Below are 23447 nucleotides of genomic sequence, written 5' to 3'. Positions count from 1 at the left end.
TGATGGAAACAAGGTGTGAAACCTAACGTGTGTTTCCACAGCATTCCACATTAAATTGCCCTGTGCACATTATTGCCATGGTATACAGTTGCAGACAGTCCACAATTCCACTTGGCAGCTCTGCATTCTGGCACCTCTGTGTTTTAGAAAAGGTACATCTGAATAAGCTATGCCATTTAAAATCATTTTCTTTTAGAATAATTTTAACATAAATTGGAGTTTCTTTTGGGGGTTCTAGTGCTAACCTCCCTCTTCTCAAATCAGTACAATGTGTATGCCTCCCAAATGTCCTTGCAAGTAAGTGACCGATGAAGAAAGTTCCTGTAGATCCGAAATTCTTTTAGTAGAGATGATGGCTACCAAACAGAGGGCAGCCACGGTGGTGCAGCGGTTAGCGTTGTCACCTCACAGCAAGAGGTTCTCCGATTCAATTCTCAGCTGGGGTGCCTTCTGTGCGGAGTCTGCATGTCCTCCCTGTAGTCGCGTGGGTTTCCTCCGGGTGTTCCGGTTTCCTCCCACATCCCAAAGACATGCTGTAGGTGGATTGGACACTCTAAATTGGCCATAGGTATGAGTGCGTGCATGTGTGTGCCTTCTGTGGAAGGTTGGGTGCCGGGTGGGCAACTCAACACTGTAAAACTCCACTGCCAATCATGAGCGGACAGGTGATCCGCTGTGGTGACCCCTAACTGGGAAAAGCCAAAAGAAGAAGAAGATGGCTACCAAACGGAGTTGTTTCCCAAGAAAGGAATTTTAATGGAGTTGAGGAAGCCAGTTTGAACAGAGGCTTTTCCAATGATTCTACAACTAAGTTTAAATCCTAAAGGGGAGCAGGTTCTCTGATGGGACGTCTAAGTAAGAAGACTCCTTTATGAAGGGCTTTACAAAGCTTATGCAAAGCGAGATAGCTTTCCTGGTACCACTCATGAAAATTAGAGATGGCAGCTAGCTGCACTTTTCAGTGTTGAAAACTAGAGCTGGAATCAAATATATATGCTAAAAACTGGAGGATGCCTGGAATTGGGGCTAAGATAAATTTAAAGTTAAAGTTTGTTCTGATATATTGTGAAAGTATGAGGAATGTTTTATCTACAGTTTCTTATTGTGAAGAAAAAAAACTGCATTAAATAAGTGTCTTCTATTGCACAGGTCACTACTCATTGTTTGCTGGGGGTGTATGATTCTGTTCATACTTCTTCCAGGGCTATAGCCACTGGTACTCTTTTAAGGAAGCTTCATTGGCTAAATTCTTAGAAACTCCCAAATAATTAAAAAATGAATTTTAAAATTTCCCTTAGTGTTTGTCCCCTGTGCTGCAGAGGTGATCAAAATGTGTGATGAAAGGGACAAGCTGGTCCAAGGGATTTTCTTTCTCCTCATCCACTTTTGGCAAAAAATAAAAATAACACAAAAAACAGTCTCAACAAACCTGAGGTACATAGGCAGTTAAGAAAAAGTGGCAAGGGGATTCCAAAAAGAAGTCTCAAATATCCCAAAACCAAGGACAGTCCAACAAATCTGAATGATTATTCAAGAGACCTTGTGACCCCCCCTCCCACCCTGGCCCCTGTTCTATTCCAGAAAGTCTGAATCTGCATTTTCCTCTTTAGCAACAGATGATTTCATACAAATGGTTTTGAAAATCATTCAACAGGGTTACAGATGTCAGTGGGAGGAAATTCATCCTTCCCAAGGGGTCATTCCTCATCCTGCATATAAGACTGTTTTGTTTTCTCCTGTTCTTCATCACATGCTGTCCCAAGAAGTGATAGAACCAGTTCTTCCTTCCCAAGTAGGGAAGGGATTTTATTCAAGGTTGTTTCTAGTGGCAAAGAAAGAAAATGCTTTGATACCAGTTTTGGATCTTACTTTCCTAAACCTGTTCACAGCGGATCATCTGTTTCTATTTCTTCCTGTCCTCTGCATCTTGCTATGTCACACCGACCACCTGCATGTCCTCTCTCACCACATCCATAAACCTTATCTTAGGCCTTCCTCTTTTCCTGTTACCTGGTAGCTTCATCCTTAGTATCTTTCTCCCAATATACCCAGCATCCCTCCTCAGCACATGTCCAAACCAATGTAATCTTGCCTCTCTCCCTTTGTCTCTAAACCTTCCAACCTGGGCTGCCCCTCTAATATACTTATTCCTAATCCTGTCCACCCTCGTCACACGCAGTGCAAATTTTAACATCTTTAACTCTGCCACATCCAGCTCTGACTCCTGCCTTTTTGTCAATGCCACTGTCTCCAACCCATATAACATAGCTGGTCTCACTACCATCTTGTAGACTTTCCCTTTCACTCTTACTGGTACTCGTCTGTCACAAATCACTTCTGACACTCTTCTCCACCCACTCCATCCTGCCTGTACTCTCTTCTTCACCTCTCTTCCACACTCACCATTACTCTGAACTGTTGATACCAAGTATTTAAACTCATCCACCTTCACCACCTCTACTCCCTGTATCCTCACCATTCCTCTATCCTCCCTCTCATTCACACACATATATTCTGTCTTTGTCCTGCTGACCTTCATTGCTCTTCTCTCTAGAGCAAATCTCCAGCTCTCCAGGGTCTCCTCCACCTGTTCCCTACTCTCACTACAGATCACGATGTCATCTGCAAACATCATAGTCCATGGGGACTCCTGTCTGATCTCGTCTGTCAACCTGTCCATCACCATTGCAAATAAGAAAGGGCTCAGAGCTGATCCTTGATGTAATCCCACCTCCACCTTAAATGCATCTGTCACTCCCACTGCAGACTTCTCCGCTGTCACACTAATGTAAAATAAAAATAAATAAATAATAAATAAATGCTGCTGTTACTATATGAGTAGTAGGTTTATGTGAGTGTACGACCTGCCTCCAGTTTGTGTATGCAAATAACTGTTACAGATGGATTTTGCATTATGTAATAATGATGATGTCAGTAAATATGAGGCTGTTGCTATGCTGTCTCGGATTGTCTGGGCAGACTATGATAGCCAAGGAAAAGAAAAATTAACAGTCTGTGATTCCACAACTGGCAGCTGGATATGTAGGATGAATTACTGGCTGAAAAGGCTAGATGTACTGGTGGTAACAGAAGATTAGCCACTTACGATGGACAGTAATAATCTAAGAATAAGTTGACTGCTGCTAGTAATTGAACTAACAAGTACAGCTCAGGATTCCAGGAAATTCCTTGTCACAATTTTATCTGTGGACAAATTGTTCCTATTCTGTTACAGGCAGCATGCAGCTGCATTTGGACCATGGACTTTGTAGACTATTTCTAAGGACTGTTAAATCATGAGCATAAAGTATGGGTTTTAAATTACTAAAATCCATAGATTAGTTTGTGGCTCAAGGGTGAAGTGAGTAGCACTGCTGCTTCACAACAAGAGGTTCTTGGTTTTATTTTTCAGTTGTTGTGCCTTTTGTGTGGAGTCTACACGCCCTCCATGTGTTCATGTGGGTTTTCACTAGGTACTCTGATTTCCTTAGACATTCTAACAACATGTGTAGGTGAACTGGCAACATTAAATTGTCTAAATGTGCATGTGATGTGGAAGAAAGGCATGTTAATCTAGTTCCACTCACTACTTGCCTAGTAAACTGAATGGTGGCAGTTGTTCATGGGTTCACTACAGGAGATTAGATGAAAACAGACAGGATTGGGTGGATGGATAGGTTAGTTATGGAAACTGAGGATTGTAAAGAGTCTGTACTTGGGCCATGTTCTACTCCTTAAGTGGAAGATTACCTGAATGATCAATGATAGTGTTTTTTTTTTTCAATTTCACTATTAGTCTTTGGTACTGTAAGTAGTTTTTGAGTCAGTTATAGATTGAGTGGGACAGTCTAGTTTAGACTAATGGTTATAGGAATAACTTGTTATTAACATTTTTAGATGCCTTTCTGAATGATACAAATAAGGTAACTGTTATTAGGTCTCTGCACTAAAACGAATGAGGTTGCTTATTACTAGAAACAAGTTTATCAAATCCTAATGGTTGATAATACTGTATTTATTGAAGCTGTATTTAACTGGTTATGATCCCCACTAGAATTTCCCTAGGAATTAGCAGAAAAAAGATGTAGGTGATAGCAGGCTGAGAAGGCATGTTTAGGCTGAGATTAATTGGAAGTACTGGATTTGGGTTTATTTGTGCAGCTCCAAAAAGAGTCAACTTCCTCTTATATAGAAAATAAGTAGGTCATTTAATGTAAGCTCTGATTATGCTATGGGGACAAGGACTCTAAATTTGTTGAGATCACCAGAGGAAGGATATATGTGGCCATCATGGTAAAATGTGGGTGTATAGCCTTAAAGGAAAGTTTGTCAATGTGACATTAAAGGCCTTTGTGAATGTATTGAGATTTAATGATTCAGCTGAGAGATCCCTGGAGAAGAGTGAAAGGATAACTAGTAATGATGGTTAGACAAGTATACATGGCTCCTAGTCTGGATTATTATTTTGTTTTCTTCCCACTGCAACTGTCTTCCAGATCACACCTGCTTTTTATTGTTCTGTCTTCCCAAAGGTCCATGTTTAATGAGGGTGTTATTGCATGTAACCTTTCATGGAGGTGGGTCCTCCATTTCCTAGGAAAAAGGTATCATAAGTTACCAAGTAGAGCATCACCTTGTGCTGGACACAGGAAGATGGCAGGTTAGTCCATCACACTGTGGCTAGCTGATATTTTTGCATTGTACTCTAACATTCTCCTTGTGCTGGATGGTGCTGAAGGGGTGGGCATGCAACAGGTGGTATGAGGTCAATCCCTGCATTAATAAGTGATGTAGTTGCAATAACCCAGCTGCCTTGTAAAGAGATACCTCCTGTATAGTCACTAGTCTTCACCAGAACTCGAGAAGAAAGCATGACTTAAAATACACTTCTCTCTCCTTCTTTCCACAGATACAGAGGTAAACAAGCAAAGCCTTATCACTTTCTCACCGAGATGGCTCCTCCCGTGGCTGGGTCACAGGTCAAACATGAGTTGCCTGGATAACAGTCAGGATGTGGTCTCTCAGCCTCACAGAGCCAACTAGTCCTGATGGGCTGTCAGGGTAAAGCAGTAAAGCAGTGGCTGGTCAGAAAAGAATAAAATCTTACTTTTGGATGGACAAGCTACTACTGTGAAATGGAAAGTAAAGTCAGAAAGGGTACATCATAAAGGAAGGGAAAAGCTAGTGTAGAAGGGTTGTGGTGTGACTGATGCATCACTGTTGAATTCTGCAAGACTTTGTGAGTGATGATCACTCACAGCTTTGGAAATTTCCTGCTTTAAAGTCAGTCAGATTGTACACAGCAGACAAACTTCCTCCAGAGGGCTTGCAGCCATATGACACTTACCTAGAGACCACAACTTCACATCTAAATTCACATGGAGTGAATGTTAAGATTGTCTAGGATGATCTTTTGCAAAGGTAGAGGAGAGCTACAGTGTACTTGAAGAAGACAGTCCCTTAAATGTGATCTCAATAGCAGTTCTCCATTTTCAGAGGCTTTCTATACCAACTGAACAGCAAATTAGATGCACTTGGGATGCTAAGATGCAAGAATGCGAAAGAACTATCAAGAAACATGAAAGGGGCAGAGGAAGAGGACAGCTAAGGGAAAGGTAGGAGCATACAAGTTAGGGCATGTTTATTAAGAGTCGATTTTCAAGTTAAGAACTGTTAAAAATATCACCAACGTAGAAGCTGTGAAGTTGGGGGGATCACAGTGTATTCCTAACTAATTTAGTCATTTTTGCTTCCCCAAGTAAAACAATATGCTGCCTTGTTTATAATTTAAAAATGCCAGACGGGCCTTCCTCATTCCCTACACAAATAATTTGTTGTGGGATACTCACATTAATTACCACATTACATATGCTATCACATTTTACTCCCTTATTTTCTAAAGAAAGAGTCTGTAATAATGTGCACAGGGTAGATAAGTCTTGGGGAGAGGCTTTAGAAAATGAAGATCACATCCAAAATAAAATGGGAGTCAAACTATTAATTTATTCAGAGAAGAAGTTATTATGTTTTAATATCTTCAAAAATTCTCCAATAATTGTAAAAAGTATCAAACAGAAATGTAGGCTAATTTCCAAACTTGTTATACCTGATCTCATAATCATAAAGAAGTTGTTATCTTCTCCAAGACAAACCCAATGGTATTTGGAATCTCCTGAAGCTTTTTGCATCTCCACTTAATATATGTAGTCCTCTATGACAGCTGACTGAACCATCCACGTTATACAAACACTGTCCAGCTATCTATCATTACACTGAGCCCTTTAGTTCTGCTATTTTGAAACAGTTAAAATGTGCATATGCACTCACTAACCTCCTCAACCCTAATGTCAGAAAAACAGCAGCCAAGAATGTATTTATTCCTAAACTAGATTATGCTATTCCTTTTGCACCATTCTTCAATCCACATAATGCAACCCTTCACAAAACAATAACAATAATAATTATCAGTCCCCCCTCTTTCCTCTCTGAGGAATTTTCCTTGCACATACATACTTTCTTCCAGATTAAATTAACCTCTCAATATTAAAAGTTAATAATTCTACTCCCTGAACTCATTCCTTCTTTCATGTTTTATCTAACCTTTTTTAATCATTTATTATTTATCTTTCACCTAACTCCAGTTGTTTATTATTTTATCTTTAATTATAGCTATCACAAGTATATGTTTCAAAAATCTAATAGCTACATACCTGACTGTATATATTTTTTCTTTCCATTATTTAGCATGTCTCATTCTCGGTTTACTACATTTATTACATACTCTTCATGTTTTCTTCCTTGTTTGAAGTACTGAATACATATATGGTACAATTGTAATGTAACGCAGAAATGTAATTGTTCGGATTTAAACATATCATAGAGTATTAAGCCTATGCCTAATGAACACAATTTATATGTGTAATTGTTAAAGTGAAAGTCTGGTTTTGTTTTTCAATAGCAGTAATACTTGTTGTGATGGTAAATGTTATGTGTGCTTTTTTTTGGTGAAATGATTCATTTAATAACTAGAACTCTCAAGACAGAGCTTCTGTTGACATTCTGAAATTATCTTTTATTTGAATCGCTGCCCCAGTATGATATCATGTTAGGCAAATGCTGCTAGAGCAGAGAGCTGGAAATATTGAAACATGACAGGCTTATTTCAGAGACTCAGGCTTATGTTTTTTTTTTCAGGGCTGCAACCGTGATAGGATAAAAACAATGTAAATGCATTTACATTCAGTTTTGTAGATGAATCAGTATTGCACTGGGTGTTTCATTATTTTACATGGCAGCACTTCTGAGTAGTTGCCATTAAGTTTTTGGAATGGTAAAATAGGTTGTATCTGTGTTTTGTACTGCCAATATCCTCAAGTTTGTTGCAGTTTGCTTTTAAAAACTGCATGAATGGTGCATTTTGTTTCTGTAGAAATAGCTACTCGCTTATGAATTGTTTTCAGGTGTTAAAGTTGAGATATGATTCTTGATTTATTTATTTTGTTTTTGTTTACTGGGTTTGTCTAAATGAGTTTGCTCAAAAAACCTTTTTAGCAGAGGCCCGGGGAGAAAAGTTCCAATTATGATAAACATTTTTAAACAGAGATTCATTAATAAACGTGAACAGATATTAAGTAATATTTATTAGCAATTACACATACATGTGCTAATTAGATTACATTTATATGAAATGAAGGCAACTATTACACAATAAAAGATATTTATGCATTAGGAGATGATGAAAACTGAGCATATGAAGAGGTATACTAGTGGGTTTGTTAAATAGATAATAGATTATGTACTTACATTCAAAGTAATAGAGAAGAGAGAAGAAACTTGGTAGGGCAGAAAATGCTAATATTGCAGTTAAGAGGTAGGGTAAATAGCAGGTTCATAGATAATTATATATATATATATATATATATATATATATATATATATATATATATATATATATATATAAAAACTATCATAAGGTTTATATTACAAGTACAGAGGTAGGGATGATGATGATGATGATGTTAGGTGTGTTGTGCATATCTCTCAACTGTCAAGAATATTGCAGGATGTTCCTGACCAGGTTTTCACACACATGTGGAACTTTAACAAAATACTGGTTGCATACTTCATAAGTGACTTCCACAAGCACATCACAATCTATCTTACCAATTTTCTCCCAACACTATCATCATTCCACACTATCTCTGCCACCCCCAAATAGTTTCAGGAATAAGCTTTTGTTTCCTCATAAACTGCACTACACACCTGTCCTTCAGTTTCATACATTTTCTTCAGAAACAAAAAAATTCAGTTCACATTACATGCAAAAGAATTTAAATGTGTGTGTGTGTGTGTGTGTGTGTGTGTGTGTGTGTGTGTGTGTGTGTGTGTGTGTGTGTGTGTGTGTGTGTGTGTGCACTTATGTGCGTGTAAAACAATGTGTGAGACACCGCTTCTGAGAAAATCATTACAGTCCTCATTCCTAATTTTATAACTTTCTTCCCTACATACCAAATAAAAACACTTTACCCATACAAATATGGCTGATACTGCTGTCACTCAAAACATTAACAAAAATAACAGTGCATATCTGTGAACCAACAGTTTGCCCACAAAATGAATGCAATGAAATCACCACTTTAAAAAAATATATTTATTTCATTTAGTAAAATGCAGCAAATAAATTTATTATATCCCATCAGAACTCATACTATTCATGATTTCCCAAGTGCCTTTCATTATGATATGGAGGAAGCCACAAAACTTCATTAATGTCAGCATTCACCTTATCAACATAAGGCTCACTTTGACACACTGAATTGATGGTCTTAGTGGAATCCTTTACATTACATCAAAGTTTAGGGAGCATTCTAGAGAGAAATACATGGAGGCAGAGCATTGCAGAATGAAAAATAACAGAAAAAAGAGGGAAATGATCACAAACCACAGAAGGAGGCATTACAACAATAAAAACATGAAAGTAAGATTAGTGACAAATCAGTTCAAACAAGCCTATGATGTTTTCATTTTCTATAGCTATTATTGCACCTCACTACCTTTTTGGTCAAGTCTGTGGCTGAAATAGGTCCTTAAACCATCCTAGCCACTGGTTAATTTTATTTGATTTGATTTGTTTTCCAGGGCATAACACTGATCTCTACAGACCTTTTTCACACTCAGCCCAGGAGCTGTGTCTGGTTAAGTGACTTGTTCAGAGTCACATAGGTAGACAATGAAAGCAGAGGAAATAAAATCTTGTACTTCTGGACACATGGAACAGCTCCTTAATCCTCTAAGCCAACTGCTAAGCACAACAATACTAAATAAATAAAATTAAAATAAAGCTGCACCCCTTTGAAAAAATTGTGTAAGATATCTGAAAGAAAATAGCTTTATCTTTCTGGCTGGTGTATAATTTAAATTCTGGCAACATGGAAGCACGTCCCATAAATCAATACAATGATTCATAAACTGTCAGAATTTGGTGGAGGTGAATCTTGAAAAATGGTTGAAAAAAATCATGAAAATGTTTTTGAGGATATCTTGAAATGACGATGCCATGTCCAAAGCAGATTCTGAACAATAATTAGAAATGAGAATAGAGACAAAGAGAGAGAGTGGGGAAAAAAGATAAGCGTGGAAGAAACTCTAGAAAGCATCTCCTGTTGAGAGAGATTCTGAAGAACAAAAATGAACAGTGTCTTAAACTATGTCTTAAGTTAATTTCTTAGCCTCTTGCAGACAAGTTGCAAAAGACAGACAGGGCCAGCCTTTGTTCAACTGAGGCGCTAGGCAAAAGGGCTCCACAGCACCTCCCACGCCACCAGATGCCCTCATCCTGGTCTACCTATATCACCCAGGTTACTGGAAAAGTGCCCCTGCTGGAACAGTGCCCTAGGTGGCTGCCTAGTTGGCCTATGCTTAAGGCCAGCTATGAAGACAGAATAATAATTATTCGGTTTCTGTTCTTAGGTTTAGATGGACAAAAGGCACTGGAAATGAGAATAATTGTTTAGCTTTACTACATAGGTCTACTCCTCCGATTAGCATTTTAAGTATTTTTATTTACAAACAGCAAAATATATAAATACATACCAGATTTCTTTTGACCAGCAGGTTTAGTTTCTTTCTTCACAAACTCAAAGCGCAAAGGAGAAGTAGGAAGCAAAGGTGAGCTACAAAACAAAAGTCAACTTCACATTTACTGATAATGCTGAGCACATATGCAGTGATCTGCAAACAAGAAAAGCTCATTTTGTACATAAATTCATACGAGTCCAAACAAAAATGTGCCCTTTGCTTTTGTCATTATCATGTTCCCTATTTACTTTACTAGTATATTGGGTATAGTACCATGTGGAAAACAGCAGTTCATCAAACTGTGGTATAATGGGACCAGTTCTTCAAAATATACTTTCAAAGAGAAAAGCATTACTCAAGAATATAATGGCAAACATATTTTTTTGATGGGTGGTACTGTCACACTGCGTTTACAAGAAGATGGCTCTAGCTTGCACCCACCCCATCTTACATAAATGACTTGGAGATGTCTTCAGCTTGCACAATAACAAAAATAAAGTCATTACTGTTGCTTAATTCTCATCTGCAAAAAACAAAAACAAACAAAAAAATCAGGAAATAATGCCATCACAGACATTTTTAGTCAGTATTCTTCAGATAACCACATTTTGAAGAATTCTGACTAACACAGTCACATGGATTATGATGTTTGCAGATGACATTTTGATCTGTAGTGACAGTAGGGAACAGGTTGAGAATGCCCTGGAGAGGTGGAGATATGCTCTAGAGAGGAGAGGAATGAAGGTCAGCAGGACTAAGACAGAATATGTGCGTGTGAATGAGAAGGAGGATAGAAGAATGGTGAGGATGCAGGGAGTACAGAAGGTGAAGGTGGATGAGTTTAAATACTTGGGATCAACAGTTCAGAGTAATGATGAGTGTGGGAGAGAGGTGAAGAAGAGAGTACAAGCAGGGTGGAGAAGAGTCTCAGGATTGATTTGTGACAGACGGGTACCAGTAAGAGTGAAAGGGAAGGTCTACAAGAGGGTAGTGAGACCAGCTATGTTATATGGTTTGGAGACGGAGGCATTGACAAAAAGGCAAGAGTCACTGCTGGGGGTGGCAGAGTTAAAGATGTTAAGATTTGCATTGGGTGTGACTAGGATGGACAGGATTAGGAATCAGTATATTAGAAGGTCAGCTCAGGTTGGATGGTTTGGAGACAAAGCCAGAGAACCAAGATTGCATTGGTTTAGACATAAGCTGAGGGGAAATGCTGTATATAGTGGGAAAAGGATGCTAAGGATGGAGCTGCCAGGTAAGAGGAAAAGAGGAAAGCCTATGATAAGGTTTATGGATGTGGTGAGAGAGGACATGCAGGTGGTTGGTGTGACAAAGCAAGATGCAGAGGACAGGAAGAAATGGAAACAGATGATCTGCTGTGGCAACCCTAACGGGAACAGCTGAAAGAAGAAGAAGACCGTCACATGTCCTTGAGTATTATTTGTGTACTAGTTACTTTAAGTCCAAATAATGGCATAAATAGATTAACAAAAAAAATGTTTTCCTTTATCTGTCAAAACTACTTATTGGAGAAAAATCCAGTTCTGCAAATGTGCAAAAGACAGTTGAGGAGAAATATGGCAGGAGAAGGAGGGAGTATGCTTCCTACTGCAGGACCTGAATCTCAGACTGGCATTATAGTGGCTACTTATAACATTTGTGATCCAATTTCATATAGCTCTGGTTGCAAAGAACAATTAGGACAAAGGACAAAGTACAAGCCACCTGGGTGACCATCTTGTGGGAGTATTCCCATAGTAATTATGGCCCTAAAAGAAGAAATGGGCCTAGAGGTCATGTCCAGAGTCTAATATAAGGCAAAAGTGTTCAGGGTCAATGAGGCAGAAGCCACAAAATTTCCAAAGCTGTATTATAATATATAGCTGTAGCTGAAGGGACAGCTCTGGTGTCATGTACTTTAGGCTACCCTTGCAGTTTTTCCCATATTTGACATAACAGAATCCAGTGCAGTTAGAAAGCCACTTGGATAGGCACAGTTACTATATTTACTTTTATCCCCTTTAGTGAAGAAAAAAATGTTTATCATCTTTTTTAATCTTTTCTTACAGTTTTATACCTCTTACCATAATACACAAGCTTACTGCAGTGGTTAGTGTTGCTGCCTCACAGCAAGAGGTTCTCCGGTTCGATCCTCAGCTGGGGTGCCTTCTGTGGAGAGTCTGCATGTGCTCCCTGTGGTTGCGTGGGTTTCCTCCGGGTGCTCCGGTTTCCTCCCACATCCCAAGGACATGCTGTAGGTGGATTGGACACTCTAAATTGGCCCTAGGTATGAGTGTGTGTGCCTTCTGTGGAAGGTTGGGTGCCGGGCTGGCAACTCGACACCGTAAAACTCCACTGCCAATCATGAGTGGACAGGTGATCCACTGCGGCGACCCCTAACTGGGAAAAGCCAAAAGAAGAAGAAGTTTTTAATATTTTCTTACAGTTTTATACCTCTTACCATAATACACAAGCTTACTGCGGTGGTGGTGCTACGGTAGCATTGTCGCTTCACAGTAAGACGTTATCCTGTTCGATTCTCAGTTAAAGCATCTTCTGTGTGGATACATGCGTGAATGGGTGCACCTTCATTGAAGGTTGTGCATCAGAGCTGGCAACTCGACACGTAAAAATCTACTGCCAATCATTAGCGGACCGGAGTTCCACTGTGGCGACCCCTAAATAGGAAAAGCCGAAAGACACAACAACAACAACCATAATACACACGCTGTCTGAAGGGAAGACGGCATTCTTCAGATGATAGTCTCCTTAGTTAGAGCATGTTACGAAGAAAACAATTAACTAAATAACTGTCTTAAACTAAACAACAGGTAAGGAGGAATAACAGGTAGGGCATTTAAATCAAACCTATTGAAAGAAATTAAGTACCTCGGTTAACATGGGATGTAAATTATTTTTTCAAACACAAATCATACAATAATGCCTACTTTATAGTATAAAAATGTATACACACTAATTAGACAGTGCAGAAAGCTGCATGCCCAATGTAGATCAAGTTCTAAGAATGCTAAAAAATAGATGCCATGGGACATGTAATACTAAAAACATAATACACGTGGCAAAACGTCTCATCTGCAGCGCCTTCTGTATAGGTAGAGTAAATAGAAAGTTCAAAGAGAGAATTTGTGAGCATATATCAGAGATAAGAAGGCAGCTAGACACAAATGCATTATACAGGCATATTAAACAAACATATACATCTCACAAATTTTGCTTTTTTATTTTACAAAATATACATAGGTTCATAGGTTTATACTAGGCTATCTGCCCTAAGGCATTTATAAGCCTAGCCCAAATTTTTGTGGCTTACGCCACCCCTTATATGAAAAAATACTGTGCCCATTAGTTTGTTGTGCCTCTGTCCAGCAGTGACACAGAGATGATTCCCGGGGTTAACCTACGATCTCCCATCCACAGGTCAAGATTTCTCTTGAACAGAGCCAGCGAGGTGCTCTGCCTCACATGGACTGGGATTTTATTCCACAGCATAGGGAGTCTCTGAGTGATAAATCTATCCCTCCAGCACGTCCTATTTATATCTGTGCTAAGGTTTAAGTCACTTGCTCTAGTGGTTTTGGTGGATTTGGATTTTTTGAGGTGGAACATGTCTATTAATTCCAAGTTGGACATGGCCTTGTATGTCAGGCACATGTCACCTCTGAGCAGACGGTATGTGACTGAATAGAGCTGGAGTTTCTTCAATCTGGCAGCATATGACAGATTTTGGAGTCCCTTTATCCTTTTGGTGAGGAACTTTTGGGGTCTCTCCAATTGCTGCAGATGTCGGGTGAGATACATCCCGAATGGGGCATTGTACTCGATCATTGGTCTGATAAGTGAAGAGTACAGGGGAACAATGACCTCACTAGATCTGGATGTGAATCCCTTCATGATCAGGTGGGCAATGGAGAAGGTCTTTCTAACCACTTTAGCAACGTGAGTGTCAAAAGAAAGGCCACTGACAACCTGGGTCCCGAGGTCCCTGATAACCTCTTCTGTGCTTAGTGGATTGCCACCTATATGGTAGCTTGGGGTTACCTTGTTTTTCCCAAAGGGTATGACTATACATTTTTTGGTGTTTAACTTCAGGCCATGGCTCTGGCACCAGCTATCTGTTTCCGTGAGTCCCTTCTGAAGGATATCCATGTCTGATGCACTTTCCACTATGGCGCCCAGTTTGCAGTCGTCTGCAAACCTTGTTAGCCAAAGTCCTCCCATGTTGGCCTGTACTTCTGAGAAGTAGATGCCGAACAATAGGGGGCCAAGGACCGAGCCCTGTGGGACACCACTTGTGACCGGCTTGGAGTCTGACATAGCACCAGCAACTCTAACCCTGTGGGTTCTGTCCTTAAGCCAGTTTGCAACCCATCTTGTGACATATGGGTTTACATTTAAGCTGGTAAGTTTTTCTACAATACCCGAGTGGGGTATTGTGTCAAGCCTTTGCAAGGTCAAGGAAGGCTGTATGGACTGCCTTTCCTCATCAATGGCCTTGGTGACTGTTTCAAGAAGTCGACCAAGTTCAAAAGGCATGATCTTCCCTTGACGAGCCCAAACTGGGTCGGGTCCAATGTCTGCAAGTCCCCTATATCTTTGTTTATGAGCTCCATTATGATCCTCTCCATAGCTTTGCAGACTAGACTTGTTAAGCTTATGGGGCGGTAATTACCAGGGTCCTTAGAGGCACCGCCTTTGTGGAGTGGGACCACAGTTGCCGTACGCCACTCCTTGGGCACGTATCCTGTGGTAAGGCTGAGATTAAACAGCTGCCTTATGTGCGGGTTTAATTCCTCATTTAGCTCGTGTAGCACACAGCCGGGGATACCATCCGGTCCCATTGATGCTGAGTTTTTAGCTTTAGAGAGAGCAGCTTTCACCTGCGCATTTGAGATGTCTGGGAGGCTACACTCCGCTGGGATAGTTATCTCTCCTTTAGGGGAGGGGGGTGAAGTTTGCACTGAACCTGTCTGCCAGTATGTTGGCAATGTCTGTGGGTTCAGTGATCTTTGTATCATTTTGGACTAATTCTGAGCATATCTGGGAGTTTCCACCCAGGTTCCTAACATAGCTGAAAAAGGCCTTATGATTGTCCTTTGAATCCATGGCAATTTTCTCTCAAAATTGGCCTTAGTTGATTTTATGAGTGCTCGTAGTTTTTACTAATAATGATCAGGGGTGACTTCCCTTTTATGGATTTTGTTCTATCATGTAATAGCTTTCTCCTCTTATTGTAAAGTTTGTTAATGGCTGGGGTCCACCAGACTGGACGTTTGCCCTTTGTGGAAAGAGTCTTGGTTTTATTTGGGATTGCCTGATCCATGCAGTCCTGGAGGTGTTCATAGAAGGCATTTGTAAGGGCTTCCGCAGCTTGGGTTGTGGTTTCCACTGGCTCAGGGGCCTTGAAGGATACCACACCAGTCTTGAGTAGTGTGAAGTTTGCTTTAGAGAAGTTCTTCACTGTGGTCTTTTTTGTTTGGGGGGGGGGGCAGGATGTGGATTTCCAGTGAGATTAGTTTATGATCAGATCTCACCAATGAGGGATATACTTCCGGTGTGGAGCATTTTGTCCCCATGTTTGTGATAATGAGATCTAGTATATTTTCTCCTCTCGTGGGAACAGTGACTAGCTGTTCCATGGCATTTGAATTTATGAACTCCAGGAACTGTTGGGCTAGAAAGTTGGGGCTAGAGTAATGTTCCCAGTCTATATTCGGGTAGTTGAAGTCACCCAATATGATGGTGTTTGGAGATACATTTATACCCTCCAGTGTCTTCAGAAAGGCTGTGTGGGGTTCCTGAAAGGTTACATGAAAGGTTAAGAGGTGGTGACTTGAAGAATCACACAGAAATTATTAAAAATAAGTGGATAATGTGTTTTAAAGCACACTGTCCACCTGGTCTCAATGAAAGTGTGACAATAAAGCCAGTTCTGAAAGATAAACAAAATAAAATTAAATAATTTTGATATACAGATAGATATAAAAGTTTTTAAAAGCTTTAATATATTTTTTTATTTATGTTATATACAGCTATTTCTATTTTTTACATTCTTAGGATGTGTATTTATTCATGTATTAGCCTTTTTGGGTGCTACTTATTTAAAGATGAAGTCACATGACCCTTTTTTGTGTATTTAAATCATATGTTTTAAATCAGGTGACTATTTGCCTGAAGAAGCCTATATTGGTGAAAGCCTACTACTAGCAAGCCTTAATAACTTTTCTGTTGTTTAAGTATCAAGTGGCGTGGTGCCGGTTTACTTTACATTTTGTTTTACTTTATCTGATTTCTTAGTACACCGGCTTTATCTACACAGTGGAAATTAAATAAGGGGCCCAGAAATTCACGGATATAATTGGTATGGTAGTTAAGAAAAGCTGTCTCTGTTTGCAGATGACATTATTTTATACCTGACAAAACCAGAAAGGGACATGACAGTGCTGTGGAATATATTGAGACAGTCTCATATCTTTTTGGGATACAAAATTAATGAAGCTAAAACAAAGGCAATAGTGGTAAACTATGTGCCTACATATGAATCGGTTTAGCAATATCCATATTTACGGGAACATGATAAAATGAAATATTTAGGAGTATGGATTAAAAAGGATATGTGAAAAGAGGCTAAACAAAATATAATACAAAAACTGAGAAAATGGAAGCTCTGTTATATGGATATTGATAATAAGCTACAAGCAATTAAAATGTTTTTAGCCCCTTTAATCTTATACATAGGTCAAGCATATTTTTATCAGCCACAGGAAAAGTTGTGGATAGCAATTAATAAAGAACTAAAGGATTTTATCTGGGGGGGGGGGTGGCAAGAGTCAAGTGGGATAAGCTTATTCTTCCAACAGAACATGGTGAATTGGGATTACCTGATTTGAAGGGGTATTTCCGAGCAACATAGTTAAGGCTCCTTCCCAAAACCAGGGCAATTAAGTAAATTAAAGTAACAGGAACACGATCACTGCCTCAAAACACCAGCAACCAAACCAAGCCTTGGAAGAAATTCCTTTATTTCACCGACTAAGCGCTTTCACCAAACAATTGGCTTCATCAGAGTCAGTGTGTTACAAAAAGCTTACACATTTTATACTTTTCAATCATGATGACATCACCTCATAATTCAATAAACTGTTCCAATTAATTAATTACTCCCCACAACGGTTTCTAAAACAGTTTCTAAAACAATTTCTGAAAAGTTCAAAACATTCATTGTCACTCCTTAAACAATTTTATACATCTTTAAAATATAATATAATAAAAAATACTTCAATACATATAATAAACAATTTGACTAAACCATTTGACTAAAAAACTTTTTTATATACAAATATATTTGAAATTGAACCTTAATGTTAGTGTAACTAAACACTATTAAAATGTTTTATATTATAATTTGTTTATATAATTTGAAACTGAACTTGGAGATTTATTTCCATGACAATCACAACACTCACATCAATGTTGAAAATTCTAGCTGTAAGGTTCTTACAAGGAGAAGTACCTTTATTCCCCCACCATTTAATGAAGTGACAGCCCTTGAAAAATTGTTAGACTTTGAATTTAGGAAGATATGTAGTGCTAGGCACATTTGTGTCGACAATTTAACTACACAAGAAAGGTTGTTGTTAAAAGAATTAAAGAACTCTGGTAACATTAGGTGTATGAAACCAGACAAGGGCGGGGGAATGGTTTTGATGAACAAGTTTGATTATATGGCATCCATGATGTCTATCTTGGAAGATCAAGAAACATACAAGAGGGTATCTTTAAATGAAATTAATATTGCTTACAAAAAGATTGAATTATACTTGTGGGATGCCCTTTTTCAAGGTATGATTTTCAATCATCATGATTGAAAAGTATAAAATGTGTAAGCTTTTTGTAACACACTGACTCTGATGAAGCCAATTGTTTGGTGAAAGCGCTTAGTCGGTGAAATAAAGGAATTTCTTCCAAGGCTTGGTTTGGTTGCTGGTGTTTTGAGGCAGTGATCGTGTTCCTGTTACTTTAATAGTTAAGGCTCCTATAGGTTCATAGGTTTATACTGGGCTATCTGCCCTAAGGCATTTATAAGCCTAGCCCAGAGTTTTTGTGGCTTACACCACCCCTTATGTTAAAAAATACTGTGCCCATTAGTTTGTTGTGCCTCTGTCCAGCAGTGACACAGAGATGATTCCCGGGGTAAACCTACGATCTCCCATCCACCGGTCCAGATTTCTCTTGAACAGAGACAGCGAGGCGCTCTGCCTCACATGGACCGGGATTTTATTCCACAACATAGGGAGTCTCTGGGTGACAAATCTATCCCTCCAGCATGTCCTATTTATATCCGTGCTAAGGTTAAAGTCGCTTGCTCTAGTGGATCTGGTAGATTTGGATTTTTTGAGGTGGAGCATGTCCATTAATTCCGGGTTGGACATGGCCTTGTATGTCAGGCACAGGTCACCTCTGAGCAGACGGTATGCGACTGAATAGAGCTGGATTTTGTTCAGTCTGGCAGCATATGACAGATTTTGGAGTCCCTTTATCCTTTTGGTGAGGAACTTTTGGGGTCTCTCCAATTGCTGCAGGTGTCGGGTGAGATACATCCCAAATGGGGCAATGTACTCGATCATTGGTCTGATAAGTGAAGAGTACAGGGGAACAATGACCTCACTTGATCTGGATGTGAATCCCTTCATGATCAGGTGGGCAATGTAGAAGGTTTTTCTAACCACTTTAGCAATGTGAGTGTCAAAAGAAAGGCCACTGTCAACCTGGGTCCCCAGGTCCCTGATAACCTCTTCTGTGCTTAGTGGATTGCCACCTATATGGTAGCTTGGGGTTACCTTGTTTTTCCCGAAGGGTATGACTATACATTTTTGGCATTTAACTTCAGGCCATGGCTCTGGCACCAGCTATCAGTTTCCGTGAGACCCCTCTGAAGGATATCTGTGTCCGATGTACTTTCCACTATGGATCCCAGTTTGCAGTCATCTGCAAACTTTGTCAGCCATAGTCCTCCTATGTTAGCCTGTACTTCTGAGAAGTAAATGCCGAACAACAGGGGGCCAAGGACTGAGCCCTGTGGGACACCACTTGTGACCGGCTTGGAGTCTGACATGGCGCCAGCTACTCTAACCCTGTGGGTTCTGTCCTTTAGCCAGTTTGCAACCCATCTTGTGACATATGGGTTTACATTTAAGCTGGTAAGTTTCTCTATAATACCCGAGTGGGGTACTGTGTCGAAAGCTTTTGCAAGGTCAAGGTAGGCTGTATGGACTGCCTTTCCCTCATCAATGGCCTTGGTGACTGTTTCGAAGAAGTCGACCAAGTTCAAAAGGCATGATCTGCCCTTGACAAAGCCAAACTGGGTCGGGTCCAATGTCTGCAAGTCCCCTATGTCTTTGTTTACGAGTTCCATTATGATCCTCTCCATAGCTTTGCAGACCAGGCTTGTTAAGCTTATGGGGCGGTAATTACCAGGGTCCGTAGAGGCACCGCCTTTGTGGAGTGGGACCACAGTTGCCGTACGCCACTCTTTGGGCACGTATCCTGTGGTAAGGCTAAGATTAAACAGCTGCCTTATGTGCGGGTTTAGTTCCTCATTGAGTTCGTGTAGCACACAGCCGGGGACACCATCCGGTCTCATTGATGCTGTGTTTTTAGCTTTAGAGAGAGCAGCTTTCACCTGCGCATTGGAGATGTCTGGGAGGCTGCACTCCGCTGGGATAGTTATCTCTCCTTCTGGGGGGGAGAGGGGGGTGAAGTTTGCACTGAACCTGTCTGCCTGTATGTTGGCAATGTCTGTGGGTTCAGTGATTTTTGTATCATTTTGGACTAATTCTGAGCATATCTGGGAGTTTCCACCCAGGTTTCTAACATAGCTGAAGAAGGCCTTATGATTGTCTTTTGAATCTATGGCAATTTTTCTCTCAAAGTTGGCCTTGGATGATTTTATGAGTGCTCGTATTTTTTTACTAATAATGATCAAAGGTGTCTTCTCTTTTATGGATTTTGCTCTATCATGTAACAGCTTTCTTCTCTTATTGTAAAGTTTGGTTATGGCTGGGGTCCACCAGACTGGACATTTGCCCTTGGTGGAAAGAGTCTTGGTTTTATTAGGGATTGCCTGATCCATGCAGTCCTGGAGGTGTTCGTAGAAGGCATTTGTAAGGGCTTCCGCAGCTTGGGTTGTGGTTTCCACTGGCTCGGGGGCCTTGAAGGATACCACACCAGTCTTGAGTAGTGTGAAGTTTGCTTTAGAGAAGTTCTTCACTGTGGTCTTTTTTGTTTGGGGTGGGGGCGGGATGTGGATATCCAGTGAGATTAGTTTATGATCTGATCTCACCAATGAAGGATGTACTTCAGTGTGGAGCATTTTGTCCCCATGTTTGTGATGATGAGATCTAGTATATTTTCTCCTCTTGTGGGAACGGTGACTAGTTGTTCCATGGCATTTGAATTTATGAACTCCAGGAACCTTTGGGCTAGAAAGTTTGGGCTTGAGTAATGTTCCCAGACTATATTCGGGTAGTTGAAGTCACCCAATATAATGGTGTTTGGAGATACATTTATACCCTCCAGTGTCTTCAGGAAGGCTGTGTGGGGTTCCTGAGTTTGAGAGGGTGGCCTGTAGCATGCTACAAATTGCAGAGCAGTTTTGCCTATGGTTAATTGCACCTGGATGGTTTCCAATGCTTCGTGCATTGCCACCAACCTGGAGGTGTGGGTATCCTTGATGAATATGGATACACCCCCTCCCTTTGTGGTGTGGTCCGGGTTTTGGGGCCGGAATGCATGATATGAGGTAAAACCTGATAGTGCCGGGGTGCTCTCAGGAGCCTTGAACCAGGTTTCAGTCACAGCACAGACATCGATGTTCTCCATACTGAGAAGGACCTCGAGTGCGTGCATTTTGAGATTTAGACTTCTGGCATTGAGCAGCATTACCCTTAGTTTCTTCCCATTTTTATTTTCTAGGGTGGTAGGTTTAGAATTTGAGCCTTGCCTAAAAAAGGCACTATGGGGGTGGCAAGAGCCTTAGCCAATATCCAGAATCCCAGGGGTGACAGGTGCAAGCCGTCCCTTGCGAAGCAGCGTGGCTTGTCAAGCATGTCATCCCAGGCAGACAGACACTGGATCCCCTTTGAATGACACCAGAAATTAAGCCAATTGTTAAAGCTGATCATCTTGCCTCTATGTTATGGCATCATTCTTGGTGAAGGAAGGATGCTGCTCAGGGTCAGGGTCATACCTGCCTGGGCTACATAATCAGAGAGCTCCTCTATGTCTCTTTTCATGTAGTCCAGGGAGGTACGTCTCAGGTTGTTCACACCAGCATGGACAATGACTGTGTCATATTTATACTTGCTGTGGAGTGACCCGAGTGCTTGTGTTATGTGGCGGATTCTAGCGCCCGATAGGCAGCTTACTGTGACCCTCTCCTTGTTCAGCCTGGTGAGTGGAACTTCAGTGTGTCTGACTATGGAGTCACCTATGACAAGTATGTTTGGTGTTGTATTTGGCCTTAAGGGCTGTGACTGCTTTGCACACTGATTTTGTGTTTTATGTGTTGCCTGTGTTGTGTCATGAGGTGGCGGTTGCTTGGGTGTCTGCTTTGGAGGCCTCTGCTGTTTAGGTAAATTTTTGCTCAGAGCCTCCGAGTATGTCTTTGTGTGTTTATGTGTTTAATTCATTGTTGTGATAGCTTTATGTGAGACTGGTTTTGTGGTGTGTGTAGTTGCCTTCTCCTCCTGTCTGGTCTTGCCAGTCCTGAGTTGAGAGAGCTCAGCCTCCAGTTTGGCTAAATAGCTGCATCTCTCGCAAGTATTTGTGTTATGTGGGAGGAAGAGAGGGTTGTCTGTGGACATGAGGCAATTGTAACATTGCCTCAATATTCCCAGATTCACCAACTGGACAGGAGAGGACGCCAGCATCTGGCCCTTCAACATGCTAGAGAAATTAAGAAGTTCGGGGTGTAACTGAATGAGAGGACTTAGTAAGGAAGTGGGTACTCCTGGGGGGGGTTCGCTAATGAGGGACTTTGTATAATACAGAAGTGCTAAGCCTGAAAAGAAGATGCTTTTAAGACAAGTGCTGAGCTTTTTTTTTTTTTTTTTTTTTGGAGAAAAAAAAAAAGCTTTTAGGAACAAGTGCTGCGCTTTTTAGTTAAGGGATATACTGTTTAGATTACTAGTAGAGCAGTTCTAAGGGAAAAAATGAAGAACAGACTTTATGGAGCCAGAAAAAGTTTAACCTTGTTAAACCGGCGCTGCCCGATGCTGCTCTAGTGGCAACTCCGCGCTAAAGCGTGCTTGATAGCAGGGGCTGGAAAGAGCCAGGAATTGACCCAATACGGCCAATAAAACTACAGTTTTAAGTCAGTAACCACTCCCACGGGGCAGGGAGCTGCTCAATGTTTTTCACTGCCACTGATCAACAGAGAGACTTTCCTTTAGCCCAAGCAAAAATGGCCTCACAGAAACTTACAAACAGTTCAGGAACAGCAAGCCTGTAACTGAACTTTTTTAAATCTCAGAAAAGTTGGAAAAAGCAAGATTTTTTTGTTTTGTTGGTTTTTTTTTCAGAGATAGCAGAGTTTCACAAGTAATATCAAGTTATAACAGTGCAGTAAATGACCCCACACAAGAGTGCTAGGTCAAAGACAGAAAATATGCAAGTTTTGAGAAAAAACGATTTTAAAATTAAGTGCAAACAGGAAATTCAGTAAACAGCTTTTGGTTGTGCTCTAAATACAGCTACTAATGCAGAAATCAAGTTTAACAAGCCAGAAAATGCTCAAACTAGGCAACTATGCAGAAAAACTTAGCAAATAAACAGAGAAAAAATACTTAAAATCTCAAAAGTGGCTCCCTTCTTCTCTCAGCGTTTTCTCCTCTTGGTGGGTGCTTCACCAACAGCCAACAAGCCTGAAAAGACGCCAAACCCACGAGGCAACTAGGTTTTAAGAGAGGAAGATGAAGGAGTTTTGGAAATGACCCCTACTGGTCAATAAAACTACAGTTTCAAGTCAGTAACCACTCCCACGGAGGGCAGGGGAGCTGCTCAATGTTTTTCACTGCCACTGATCAACAGAGAGACTTTCCTTTAGCCCAAGCAAAAATGGCCTCACAGAAACTTACAAACAGTTCAGGAACAGCAAGCCTGTAACTGAACTTTTTTAAATCTCAGAAAAGTGGGAAAAAAGCAAGATTTTTGTTTTGTTTTTTCAGAGATAGCAGAGGTTCACAAGTAATATCAAGTTATAACAGTGCAGTAAATGACCCCACACAAGAGTGCTAGGTCAAAGACAGAAAATATGCAAGTTTTGAGAAAAACGATTTTAAAATTAAGTG

General features: G+C 40.4%; 1 protein-coding gene across 1 annotated transcript in view; it reads right to left on the bottom strand.

The window, feature by feature from the left end:
• WDR27 (WD repeat domain 27) overlaps positions 1 to 23447 on the bottom strand; it is a 2477832-nt gene that overhangs the window by 1329064 nt on the left and 1125321 nt on the right. The window contains exon 13 of the mRNA XM_044072816.1: positions 10093 to 10172. Coding sequence (XP_043928751.1) covers positions 10093 to 10172 — 80 coding nt within the window. The remainder of the gene's footprint in view (positions 1 to 10092; positions 10173 to 23447) is intronic.

Source organism: Protopterus annectens, chromosome 1.part0, assembly GCF_019279795.1.
Source record: "Protopterus annectens isolate FY-2018-M chromosome 1.part0, PAN1.0, whole genome shotgun sequence".
NCBI classification, from domain to species: domain Eukaryota; kingdom Metazoa; phylum Chordata; order Ceratodontiformes; family Protopteridae; genus Protopterus; species Protopterus annectens.
This window is presented reverse-complemented; position numbering and strand designations above follow the sequence as displayed.